The 14,520-nt window shown below is 37.3% G+C and overlaps 1 protein-coding gene across 1 annotated transcript in view; it reads right to left on the reverse strand.

Moving 5' to 3' along the window:
• Positions 1-722: 722 nt before the first annotated feature.
• Positions 723-14,520, reverse strand: part of Trim23 (tripartite motif containing 23) — a 32,764-nt gene continuing 18,966 nt past the window's right edge. Inside the window, exons 8-11 of the mRNA XM_006982745.4 lie at positions 7,549-7,678; positions 6,986-7,096; positions 5,495-5,619; positions 723-2,615 (exon numbers count right to left, since the gene is read on the reverse strand). Of these exons, the coding sequence (XP_006982807.1) occupies positions 2,436-2,615; positions 5,495-5,619; positions 6,986-7,096; positions 7,549-7,678 (546 nt within the window). The 3' untranslated portion in view covers positions 723-2,435. The remainder of the gene's footprint in view (positions 2,616-5,494; positions 5,620-6,985; positions 7,097-7,548; positions 7,679-14,520) is intronic.

The following is a 14,520-nucleotide window of genomic DNA, read 5'->3' on the forward strand; positions in this document are numbered from 1 at the left end:
TTTTGTTTATTGCAACAATTTAGCTCTCCCCCTACAAGTTCCTTCTACCTTTTGTTTAAATGTGATTTTTTTGTTCAAATGTAAAATTCTCTATATAGAATAATATCTTTAAACCTTTGTATTATCAAATGAACCCTTTCCCAATGTGATAGGTTAAGTCATTCTCCTCTCCGTTTTTTATTTGTTTCTTTTAGGCATAGCACAAAAAATGAAGTTATTCTTTTTTGCAGTGCTAGAGGTCAAACCCAGGATTTCATGCATGCTAGACAAGTGCTTCCACGACTGAGCTCTGCCCAGCTCTAATAGTGTGCTTTCTTAAGTTATTTACTAGCAATGATGCTAGATGAACAATTTATTGAGCAGGTTTTATAATGACAGAACTCCTTATAAGTGAAGCATTTTATTGCTTTCTATACTGATCATATATATGTGTGTGTGTGTTCAAATAATGGCTTTTGCTAGCTATAAATCATTCCTGAATTACAGACCAGGGCTATACACTTGACATACCTGCTGTATATAATTCATACAGTAATAATTAAATATAATATAGAATTTCAGAGATTTAAGGCAAATCCTAATATATTGTACTTGAAACATGTGTTGATTCTTAAAATTTGACACTTCCCAGAGGAAACTAGTGCAATCTTAACAAATGACTAGTCAAAGGATGTAAGTATACACAGTAATAGGAGCCCACCCGAGAAAAAGAATCACACATAAAGACTACAGTATATCTATATTACAGTCATATTTAAGCACAGTTTGAAAATTATGTTTGGTTATATTTTAAGAATATGAATTACAAAGTTTAACAAACTTGGTGAAATAATAAACTTCATAATTTACAACAAAATCAAGTTCACATCTTAGTGTCAACACATTTTCAGTTACCTAGTACAGAAAACAGTTCAAGGTCTCACAAGCAATGCAACATTTTTATTTTTCACAGTTACTAAAATCAGTCAAATATTAAATAATTAATTACAAAGTATTACATATGCACACAAACTACTTGTAACAGCATGACCAGTAGTTACTTTCTTGAAAAACCAAGGACAAAATATTATATTTTTATTTACATATTGCCCGTAATATGTGGCGGGCTTTTTCTACTGCTGTTTTCTAAAAGTTTAAATTTAAAAAAAGTACATCTGAAAAAACTGAACCAGACAGTGCAACCTAAAAGTTATATCCTATTGTTAGACACCAGTATCCTTGTAAAACACTGCACTACTATTTAAGAATCAACTTCATCCTATAAAGTAAGAAGAACATTAAAAACAAGAAATCTATTTAAGTTCAAGAAATCATGCTTCCATAATAAGTGTATCCTTTACAAATAAGAAACCGTAAAGAACACAAAATTTAACTTTTATTCACAACACTGCCATAATAAATGTAAACTTTTTTAAATGTTTCTTTTCCTATAGACATGTTCTTCCTCTTAACTGAGACCTTGTCCTGAAGAGCCTTGATCCTTTTTACTGTCATATGAATGAATGCACTTAACTTGGGAACCATGTTAAAGAAATTAGCATTCCCTACTGTTTGAATAACTCCCCCTAAGGTATAGGTAGTTTTCTAATTAGGTCTCTGTGTGTTCATGTAAAAGTGCCTGGCTTTTCATGTGGCTTATGACACTTTACCAACAAAGGATGCAATATTACTAAGCCTAAGTAAATGTGTTAAACAACTAAAGGACCAATATAGGACTGTGACCTAGGAAATAAACCTAGGCCCGATCCTGGAAATGGTTCTCATTAGTGAAGATCAAACAACTTTCACAGTTTTATTGTTCTTGGTTTAGTACTGGTCTAGTGATCAGGTCCACTTAGATAATATCTCATTCTCACTATTCGTTATGCAAAATGCTTTAGGGGAGAGTTCTAGTAAAACGTAGAAAACACTGATTTCTATAGTTTATACTCCCCAGCATTAATGATACTGGTATACTGGATGTAAAGCAATCCTATTTCCCGCAATACAGTTCAATTCTAGTACACAACTGCCATGTCTACTACCAAAACTGAATAAAAAGGCGGGATAAAGAAGCCGTACTTCCCTAGGTTCTGTTAGGCACTCCACTGGCTGTTTTGTTTTTTGTTTCGACTGAAATCAAGAACCTTCACTTACTCGTTCTCTGTGACTATTCTTCCCCAATATACAGGTCATATACAAACTGAAAATATCCAGTACCTAATGTACCCTTTAAAAGTCTATATCCAAGAAATTTCTATTTAACCAATGTGATATGGTCATTTAAAATTGCCACAGAATAATTTTTAAAAGCAATGTCATATTTAGTTCTCAGTCCAGGATTCTTATATACACATCCTACATTAACTATCATATTTGAGATGTACAATTTCTTAGGATACATTACATGCAGAGTAACTTTTAACCATAAGCTTGAAACAACTGCTGCATTAGAATCAAGCAACATCCAACACTCCAGCAGCCACAAGTTGCCGGGAGAGCCAGTCCAACCCTTCGTAGAGCCCCATACCACTTCGAGCATCACAACCCTGGATATACCAGCTCCTACCACAGCACAGTTTATGGAGACTAAGAAGTTCAGTGATTTCTTCTACTGACAGTGCTCCAGCAACATCCTAAGGGAGACAAAATTAAATTTTTATAAGTCCTTCCAAGGGATCATTTTTTTCTTACTATTTATATAGGAATATGCTGTTAATATTGTTTGTTTGTTTGTTTGTTTGTTTGAAACAGGGTTTCTCTGTGTAGCCTTGGCTGTCGTGGAACTCTTTGTAGACCAGGCTGGCCTAGAACTTAGAGATCCACTTGCCTGTGCCTAAATGTTGGGATTAAAGGTGTGTGCCACCACTGCCTGGCAGCTGATAACATTCAAATTGAATCCTAACCAAAGCCTATATTCATTTTCAGTAATTATTCTTAGATTAATTCAAAGAATTAATAGTTTTGGTTAGAATTACCTATATATATTAAGGATAATATGCAATCAATCACAGCTATGCCTCCTATCTGAAAGATACTACCTAGGTCACTATAAGGCATCAGCCATCTGTCCCCTTCTCACCCAAAAAGAAGTACATATATAGCATAAAAATGGTTTTTGTAGAAACTGTATCATGAAGGTTGTATTATTTCCCAACCTTGATCCTTCCCAGGAACAATAGTAGTGATTTCTTACATATTTTTCGAGAAAATTTACGTGTACAATCAAAGTACATACTTTTGTCTGACTGGTTTGGGTCTTTACTTAACAGAAAGATATTTTTCAATTTAATATGTTATCAACACATGGAGATTATCTTAACATTAAAACTGCATTTCTTTGCATGGATGCCATGTAATTTATTTAATAAGTCCTGCCATTATTATAAACCTGTATCTACAGTTAGCCCTCTACATCCATGGATTCAATTAACTGGTTTAAAATTTTTCAGATCTTATTATATGCACATTCTGAACATTCCTTGCTCCTACTTCTCAGAAGCAACCACTAACATTTTCTTATAGAACATGCAGACTTGTTATTATTCTCTAAATAATGAAGGCTAACAACCATTAACATACCATTTCCATTTCACTAAGTCTTATAAGTAACCTACAGATGATTTTGAGTACACAGGAGAATGTGTGAGTTATACACAAATACTAAATATTTTAAAAAGAACTTAAACATCCAAAGGCTTTGGTATCTGTAAGAGATCCTAGACCCAATCCTCCATGAATCATGAGGGACAACTGTGTACTCAACACATACATACATATGTTAAGTTTATCTACATTTACAAAATTATCTTGTGTAACATATACAGCTATAGACCGAGAGTAAAGGGATATATGCAATATGCATCTAAAATTTGAACAGATGTTGCCATTACTGTATTTAGTAACTATGCCAGAAATGTATGCTGTCTAAGGATTCTGTCAGTTCATCTTTAGCAGCACCACAAGTATATTATTTGCATGTTTACTGGTCAAGTAAGGATGTTTCAGTTCTTCCTGGTTTGCCTGTTCTTGTTCATTTTTGGTGAGGTGAAAATTCTTTATTCTTTACTCCACTTTCCCTCCTATGACATCTACTATATTCAGCTTCACTTCAGAGAAATGGAGAAATGACTCCATTGTTAGAAGCACTAGCTACTCTCCCAAAGGACCTGAGTTTTATTCCAATCAATTGTCTTCACAACTATGAGGCTTGTGGCTTACAATTGTCTATTATCTCCAGTTTCAGGGGCTCTTGACACCCCTCTTCTGGCCTCTGTGGGCACCAGGCATACATGTGCACAAACATACATATAGAGGGAACACCTATACTTAAAATTTAAAATTTAAACCCCAGCACTACTTCCCTTAAAAGCATTCTCACCTTCCGGTGAAGCTTAGACTCAGAAAGATCGAAGAGTCTAGCCTCTCCCACTTAATCCTTTATCTTCTCCATTCACCCACTAAATTCTAATTCTCCCCCTATAAAAGTCCTCTCATCTCCTTCCACCTTTCTGTTCTGCTAATTCAAGGTATTATTAATTCCTACATTTTTTCTACCCCCAAAATTAGTCTTAACATTTTGGTGTAGTGTTATCTTGTACTAATAAGTCCAAAAAGTTTTTTTTTTTCTTCTGTATAAAACCTTAATTTTTTACTCTAGCCCTGCATGGCCTTTACAACATGACCAGATCTATTAATCTAGGTTTTTTTTCATCCTCTACCTGATGCTCCTTAAAAATGCACATGCCATTTCTCTTCCTGTTAATATTATTTCCTTCACCTACAGACCCAAAGACATCTACAAATTCATCCTATCACAATTTTAATTCCAACCTTATAACCCAATCCCACCATATCCATTCGAGGGATCAACACCAAGGTCGTGCATATACTGCATGAGAGAACTACCTCTGACTTACAGCCCCAGCCTTTTATTTTGAGACCAGGTCTCACTATGTAGCTCATGCTAGCTTTGAGATTTTTCTATAGGGCAGGATAGCCTAAACTTGATCCTCCTGTTCTACCTCCTAAATCCTACATTTAGATCCTTTAAGATTCCACTTCATTTAGAACAGCTCTATCTCCTTATTGAAGTTACTTCCCAGTTTATCTTTATTAAACAATATAACACGTTTATATCTAGACCCAAGAATGCATTGTCTGCATCAATTACTTGATTTGTGTGTTTCTGTATACTCGGATACCCAAGGTAACATCTTCCACAGCAGAAAGTTTATAGACAGCTATTGAATTGATTCTTTGAAATCTTCTCAACTGACCTACGACATGAAATATACAAAACTACTGAAGTAGTAAGTGTTTTTTTTTTTTTTGGTTTTTCGAGACAGGGTTTCTCTGTATAGCTTTGCGCCTTTCCTGGAACTCACTTGGTAGCCCAGGCTGGCCTCGAACTCACAGAGATCCGCCTGCCTCTGCCTCCCGAGTGCTGGGATCAAAGGCGTGCGCCACCACCGCCCGGCATAGTAGTAAGTGTTTTGATATAAAAACCCATTACCTGTTTGTTAGCAAAAATCAGGAGCAAGGCATCTCGGAGTTCTTTCTCTGTTAGCAGCTTTGCAAGTTCACTGTGTGCTTCACTAACTCTGTCTCTGTGACTGCTGTCAACAACAAATACAACAGCTGCCGAAATACACAAAATATCCAAGTTATTTGTTAAATTCAGTAATTAACCAAGTATATTTCATTTACCATCTCTATCTTTATTTAAAGGCTGCCTATTTAATAGCAGGACTTAATAATTAATGATAGGATCTTGAGTAGTTTACATAACTTCACAGGTTTACTTTCTCCTCCTCTGATAGGATTTATAAAACTGACTCTATCAAACACAAACTGTGTCCTCCCTCATTCATGTGTTCTCTCTCTCTCTCTCTGTCTCTCTCTCTCTCTCTCTAATGTGCCTAAGAGCTACCTTGAGGCTACCTGTTCTTTGAAAACTGCCTTTACAAAAAGTCTTACATAAGCAGAGGGAGGGGCACCATTTATGAAGAAGACCAGTAGGAGGAAAAAGGACAGTATGATGACACATACATATGAAATGCTATGATGAAACTCATTACTTTGTATGCTCATTTAAAAAGTAAAATAATAATAATAATAATAATAATAATAAAAACCTGTTGAGTGTTGTGGTGCATACCTTTAATCTCACCACTCAGGAGGCAGAGGCAGAGGCAGAAGGATCTTTATGAGGTTGAGGCCAGCCTAGTCTACATAGCAAGCCTCAGACCAGGTAAGGCTACATAGTGAGACTATTTTCAAAACCTTAAAAAAAAACTAGTAAGTAGTTTAGAAAAAAAAATACAATCTTTTAAAAATAAAGTATCACCATGATTATCTCTCTAAAGTATTCCTTTCCTTCAAAATTATGCTCATACTAACCATAATATCAAAATTTCCAGGGTAAAAATAATTATTCTAACATTTAAATGGGAATAGGATGGATGACATACAAAATAGGTGTATAAGTATGCTTTATGGGAGAGTGGGGGCACAAAAGTGTAGACCGGAGCCAAGTGTGATAAAGGCTAGATGGAATGCTGCGGTATGTCCCGTTTGGTCAAGAGAAAACTATGATGGGTTCCCATGGGATCACATATAAATCAGGGAATAGTGCTGTATGATAGGTTAAATGTTGACCTCAGAATACACATATACGCCACACTTCATGTTACCTTATTGTTAGCAACCATACCCATAAGAATACTGAAAACAGACTTCAACTTTAATAATAACCAAAAGGAGGTATGTTTTTTTTTATTCTACAATAATGGCCTTTCATAAGTAAACTAAATGTACATATCCCAGTTTTATCATTACTTTTTAAATCTAAATAAAGTACATTTACATCATGCCCTCTACTACCCTCCCCTCTCAAATTCACCATTATTCTTTTAAATAACAGTTTTGCTAGTTATATCAGAGGACTAAAACTCTTCTTAACAATGTTTTTAAGTTAAAAAAAAATGTCATTCTTGACTCTTACCTTGTGTATTGAGGTAATAATGTTTCCACAATGGTCTTAATTTGTGCTTTCCACCCACATCCCAAATGGTAAATTTTAGATTTTTGTATTCCACAGTTTCCACATTAAAACCTGTTTTGTTAAAACATTTTTATATTGCATTTATATTTAACAATAAATGACACATCAAAGGCAAGCAAACCCCTGTTTATATTTTTTAGTTAGCAACTGTCTGCTTATAGCAACAGCTACTGAAGCTAAAGCAACTATACTCCCAGTCCTTCAGGAATGTCTACCTGTAACAGCTGCTAGACGTGCATTTCCCCAGGGTCTCAGGACCTGGGCATCCATACACCTGCCCACTCTACCACTGCCCCCTCCTCCTTCCTGACATCAGTCAGATTCCGTCTGACTGTCCCATCAACGTTCAGTCCTCTTTGCTATGTCACCATGAATATCTCAGCCCCACACCCACTACCTCATCTGCCGTGTCTTAAAGCCGGGAAGGGGAACCTGCACACCAACATCACACACCGGGAATTCAGCGAGCTACAAGCCAGTTGGCTAGCAGTATTCAAACTTACCAATTGTTGGAATAGGCTGCATGAACTCATCTTGTTTTAACTTGAATAAAATAGTAGTTTTTCCAGCACCATCTAATCCTAATGTAACTACTCGGATTTCCATTTTGGGTCCAATATGAACTCTGTTGTCCTGTGGTTTTGAAAAAAACTGAAGTCAGAATATGACAATATTTATGCTTTTTGTTTACTCTTTGTTTTTTAGCCATGTTGAGTGACAGAACTTGTCTCAGAATAATGTAAGGAAGTTGACACCTCCAGCAGGTGCATGCACACACATATATGCACACACATGAAGTGTAAATATCACACAGAAATTTAAAACCCCAAAAAAGGGGTAATTAAAAATAAAGGCCACCATTAAATTTCCAGAAATATCTGTTAATAACACAATAATGGTGTATATTTTTCCAGATATATTCCACATTGGACAAGAATCATAAAACAAATGTACTTTTCATTTACTTCTATTTTTTTGTTTGTTTATTTTTCTAGTGCTAGGAAATGAACTCAGGGCCTCATCCTACAATAAAGGACAAACAATATATCCCAACCCTCCAGATATGCTTTTGAAAAACAATACTATACAGATAAGACAATTATTTTTTTCACTTGCCATAGATTATGGAAAGTTTTCACTTTAATATATACTGGCCAGACTATTGTGATAGTTTATAATCTGAACCACAATTTAACCAATGTTACATTTTAAATCATTTCTGACTTTTTGATGTTTACACCGAATTATGAAGTGAATATATGTATATACATACATTCCTAGCTGCAAGACCTATCTTCTCTCAATTATAAAAATGAGACTGAGGGCTGGAGAGATGGCTCAGAGGTTAAGAGCACTGGCTGCTCTTCCAGAGGTCCTGAGTTCAATTCCCAGCAACCACATAGTGGCTCACAACCATCTATAATGAGACCTGTTGCCCTCTTCTGGCATGTAGGCATGCATACAGGCAGAATTGTGTATACATAATAAATATTAAAAAAATAATAATAAAATAAAAATGAAACTAAAAAGTAAACATTTACTAGACTGTTTTAAATTTATGTAAAAATCTGTACAATACTTAATGACATTTAAGGGCTATATGTTGTTAGAAATTATTGTTTTGCTTTGTTTTTAGAGTACTACTTTTTTTTAACTTTTTAAAAAATAAGTAATTTATTTTATGTTCATTGGTGTTTTGCCTGAATGTGTGTCTATGTAAGAGTGTCAGAAGTCCTGGAACTAGAGTTACAGACAGGTGTGAGCTGCTATGTGGGTGCTGGAAATTGAACCTGGGTCCTCTTAAAGAGCAGCCAGCGTTCTTAACTGCTGAGCCATCTCTTCAACCCATAGAATATTTTTTCCCCAGAGTTGAGGACCGAACTCAGGGCCTTGCGCTTGCTCTACCACTGAGCTAAATCCCCAACCCCCTCTTCAACCCGTAGAATACTATTTTTTTGACTTTTATGATACAGAATTTTCCAGGCTTTTAATGCCATTTTTACGATCTTATTTTCTGTTTAAATGTTAATATTTTTAGAAACATGAGCTCTTCCTTTTCATTCTACTTAAGCTCACTAGTTCCATAAACATCAACTTAATCTATATATGGGCTCCCAAATATGCAGTGTAGTCCAACACTACATCTCAGATATAAAATGATGTAAGAACAAAAATCCAATTGTGAGAAGCCCAGATGCTAGCTGAGAAGCCACGGCACTTCAGTCAGTACAAAGTCAAGAAGAGAACCGGGGCTGGAGCTAGTGGAAGAGCTTTATGAGCATGGACGAGGCCTAGTTTGATCCCGAGTACTGCAAATAAATAGATAAATAAGTTGAGGCATCTTAGTGTCCATCACTGTTCTTTCCTTACAAGATATAAACTAGAAAACACTAGTAAACTGCATTTAACAACTAATTAAAATGATTATACACCAGACCAAATGGGTTTGTGCCTGGCAAACAGACATTTCAGCATAACTTACTATACCACATCAACAAATGAGGATAAGAACTAACTGATGATCTCAATTGATACCAGGAGTATTTGAGAAAATTCATATGCCTTTACAATAAAAAATTAACAAAACAGGCATCAGTAAAAAAAAAAAAAAAAAAAAAAAAATTAACAAAACAGGAATAGAAGCCATACACATGAAAATTCCACAGCAAACACCTCTACGGTAAGAAAAAGACAAAGTTCCCTTCTTTAGCCATTTCTACTTAACATGGTATTATTACAGGAGTATTCAACATCCTACTGAATTAGAAGTCTTAACTAGAACAACTAAGAAAAAAAAAGACATAAAAATAGCTAAATCAAAAAGAACTATGTTAAATTTTCTTTATAAATGGCATGATCTTAATGTAGGAAACCCTGAAGGACCCCCCCCACCCCGCGCCCCGCCAAAAAAAACTGTTAGAATAAATGAATTGTGAAGACACAATATTTTTACACACCAATAATGAACAATTCAAAATGGAACCTAAGAAAGCAATCCCATTTACAACAGTATCAAAAGCAATGAAACACTTAATAATAAACCTAGCTAAAGACTTCAAGACCTGTACACTGAAAACTACAAAACATAAAAATAAAAAAAGTAAAAACTTTTAAAAGGGCAGGGGAGGGGTTAGTGAGGTGGGTCAGTGGCTCATTTATTGCCCTTGCAGATGGCCAAGGTTCAGATCCCAGCATCTACAGAGGCTCACAACAGTCTGTAACTCACGCCAGTTCCAGTGAATCTGACATTTTGATGTAGTTTCAGTGGGCACCAGGCATACATGTGGTGCACGTACATATAAGCAGTCACTACCACAGATTGAAAATAAGTCTATTTTAAAAACTGGAAAGCATTGTTATAAAAAATTAACAGAGGGGCTAGAGAGATGGCTCAGAGGTGAAGAGCATTGCCTGCTCTTCCAGAGTTCCTGAGTTCAATTCCCAGCAACCACATGGTGGCTCAAACCAAAGAAATTAACAAAGACATCTTGGGCATGCCACATTCACAGATCTGAAAATGATATTGTTCAAGTATCAGTGTAAGTTCCACCCAAATCCCATTGCATGGGTGAAAGTGCTCTTCAGTAGTAGAGTATTTGTATAATATATGCCAAAGTACAGATTAGAAAACAAAAAGTCAACTTTTGTGGGAAAGAAAAAATCTTATAGGCCTCAAAGAATACAGCTAAAAACAATTTTGAGGAGAATAGAGTCAGAGGACTTACGCTTTCTGACATTAAAATATTTTACAAAGCTACAAGAAATGAAAACATGGACTGACACAAAGCCAAACAAACCAACTGAGCAGAGCGGCCAAATATAAACCACCACATGATACAGCCAAATGATCTGCACCAAGGGTTCCAAAGATGACTCAACAGAGAAGAGATGGTCTTCAAACGTGGTGAATAAACTAGGAACTAGTGTGTCAAAGAATGAAGAGGTACACCTTACAACACACACAAAATTAACTCCCAGCGACTAAGATGAAAAGCATTCCCAACTATAAAGTAGAAGAATACGCAAGAAAAGCTTCATACCTTGAATCTGACAATGACTACCTGAATATGATACCAAAGCACAGGCAGCAAAAGCAGCAACAGGCTGCTGGTGGTGGAGCACACCGTTAGTTATCGCAGCACTTGGGAGGCAGAGGCAGGCGGATCTCTGAGTTCAAGGCCAGCCTGGTCTACAGAGAGAGTTCCAGGACAGCCAGCACAGAAAAACCCGGTCTCAAAAAACCACACCCACACCCACACACAATGCAAAATGCCACCACAATAAGATAAAACCTCATACATATTAAGATGGTCATTATGCAACATGTGGAGAAATTATAAACTTTGTGCAACAACAGTAAGATTACCATATGTTAACAGTATGTAAAATATCACAAAAATTCCTGATAACACAAAATAAGGCTAGGGATATAGCTTGTGACTGAATACTTGCCTAGCATGCACAAAGCCATGGGTTCCAAAGCCAGCACTACATAAACATGGTATGGTGACATATGCCTATAATCCCAGCACTGGATTTCGAGTCATGAGTGTCATTAGTTCAGTGTCATCCTTATATAGTAAGTTTGAGGCCAGCACAGGCTACATAGGAACCTTTCTCAAAACAAAACCAAAAACAAAATTACACATTTTTAATGAAAAATTTGGAAAACCTTACTACATGATCCACTAATTTCATTTCATTTCTGGTTATATCACCACAAGGAGTGAAAATGGGGGCTTACAGAGATAGCTATACAGGAGCTGGAGATATGGCTCAGCAGTTAAGAGCACTGGCTACTCTTCTAGAGGACCCGGGTTCAATTCCCAGCACAAACATGACAGCTCACAACCCCCCTGAAACTCCAATGTTATCTTCTGGCCTCCATGAGTATTTCACCCATGTGAGGCACAAACATACATACAGGCAAAACATATATATATATATTTTTTTTTAAATTAAAATTAAGGCTGGGCAGTGGTGGAACACGCATTTAATCCCAGCACTCAGGAGGTAGAGCCAGGTGGATCACTGTGAGTTCAAATCCAGCCTGGTCTACAGATCGAGATCCAGGACAGGCACCAAAAACTACACAGAGAAACCCTGTCTCAAAAAAACAAATTAAAATTAAAACAAAGTTTAAAATTAAAGAGTAAGGAAAGATTTGTACAGCCACGAACACAGCAGTACTTAATAAGCAACAGATGGAAGCAATACTAGTGTCCATGAACAGATGACCAGATAAACTGAATAAGATGTGTAAAAACAGAGAAACATTCCTCAGTCTTAAAAAGAAATGTAATCCTTTACATACTAGAACATGAACTTTCAGGAGGGTATGTGAAGCTTGAAAAAAGGCCTGTCAGAAAAAAGGACATACTATAATTGTTCCAGTTAGATGAGGTGTGTAAGCCATTCAAATTCACAGCAGAGATAGGAGAACGGTGGTTAGCAGGGATCCAACAGAAGTTCCTTAAAGTATGAGTGTCAGGTTTAAAGATAAAAAGGTTCTGTTTTATAACAATGTGAATATACTTAACGGCACTACACTGTCCTCTTAGAAGAAGTAAGGTCAGGACTGGGGCAGTGGCTCAGTCTAAGTGGTAAGAGTGCTTGCTTGGGGAACTGAATTTTAGTCCCTAGCAACCACATAAAAGTGAGGGGGTGGAAGACAGAGATGGGAGGGTCACTGAGGCTTACTGTCCTCCAGCCTAGCTCCAGGTTCAGTGAGAGGCCCTGTCTAAAGGGAACAAAGCAAAGAATCATAAAAGCAAGGCACCCAACATCTTCCTCTGCACATACTCTCACACCAAACATAAATAGGTAAGATGGTAAGTCTTATGTTACACATTTTGAACATAGTTAGATCATGGTACTTAGAACATTTATCTGAAAACATAAAAAGTCATATAAATTGTTATGGAGTGATCTTCAGGGTGTACACTTGAATAAAAAGAAAGGCATTCTACCTTTAAAAATAGTGAAAGTACATAAAGCATCAACATTTTTCTCTAATTCTGATGAATAAAACTAAGAAAAACTCTAAATGGTTTTGTACAGTGAACAGAGTGAAGAGTGTTAGGGACAGGGGGCAGAAGTCTTTACTGAATGAACTCTGTTAGGGGACAGGGGGCAGAAGTCTTTACTGAATGAACTCTGTTAGGGGACAGGGGCAGAAGTCTTTACTGAATGAACTCTGTTAGGGGACAGGGGGCAGAAGTCTTTACTGAATGAACTCTGTTAGGGGACAGGGGCAGAAGTCTTTACTGAATGAACTCTGTTAGGGGACAGGGGCAGAAGTCTTTTCTGAATGAACTCTGTTAGGGGACAGGGGCAGAAGTCTTTACTGAATGAACTCTGTTAGGGGACAGGGGCAGAAGTCTTTTCTGAATGAACTCTGTTAGGGGACAGGGGCAGAAGTCTTTACTGAATGAACTCTGTTAGGGGACAGGGGCAGAAGTCTTTTCTGAATGAACTCTGTTAGGGGCCAGGGGCAGAAGTCTTTTCTGAATGAACTCTGTTAGGGGCCAGGGGCAGAAGTCTTTTCTGAATGAACTCTGTTAGGGGCCAGGGGCAGAAGTCTTTACTGAATGAACTCTGTTAGGGACAGGGGGCAGAAGTCTTTTCTGAATGAACTCTGTTAGGGACAGGGGGCAGAAGTCTTTACTGAATGAACTCTGTTAGGGACAGGGGGCAGAAGTCTTTACTGAATGAACTCTGTTAGGGGACAGGGGCAGAAGTCTTTACTGAATGAACTCTGTTAGGGGACAGGGGCAGAAGTCTTTTCTGAATGAACTCTGTTAGGGGCCAGGGGCAGAAGTCTTTTCTGAATGAACTCTGTTAGGGGCCAGGGGCAGAAGTCTTTTCTGAATGAACTCTGTTAGGGGACAGGGGCAGAAGTCTTTTCTGAATGAACTCTGTTAGGGGACAGGGGCAGAAGTCTTTACAATGAACTCTGTTAGGGGACAGGGGCAGAAGTCTTTTCTGAATGAACTCTGTTAGGGGACAGGGGCAGAAGTCTTTACAATGAACTCTGTTAGGGGACAGGGGCAGAAGTCTTTTCTGAATGAACTCTGTTAGGGGACAGGGGCAGAAGTCTTTTCTGAATGAACTCTGTTAGGGGACAGGGGCAGAAGTCTTTACAATGAACTCTGTTAGGGGACAGGGGCAGAAGTCTTTTCTGAATGAACTCTGTTAGGGGACAGGGGCAGAAGTCTTTTCTGAATGAACTCTGTTAGGGGACAGGGGCAGAAATCTTTTCTGAATGAACTCTGTTAGGGGACAGGGGCAGAAATCTTTTCTGAATGAACTCTGTTAGGGGACAGGGGCAGAAGTCTTTTCTGAATGAACTCTGTTAGGGGACAGGGGCAGAAGTCTTTTCTGAATGAACTCTGTTAGGGGACAGGGGCAGAAGTCTTTACTGAATGAACTCTGTTAGGGGACAGGGGCAGAAGTCTTTACTGAATGAACTCTGT

The sequence above is a fragment of the Peromyscus maniculatus genome, chromosome 15 (assembly GCF_049852395.1).
Source record: "Peromyscus maniculatus bairdii isolate BWxNUB_F1_BW_parent chromosome 15, HU_Pman_BW_mat_3.1, whole genome shotgun sequence".
In the NCBI taxonomy this organism is placed as follows: domain Eukaryota; kingdom Metazoa; phylum Chordata; class Mammalia; order Rodentia; family Cricetidae; genus Peromyscus; species Peromyscus maniculatus.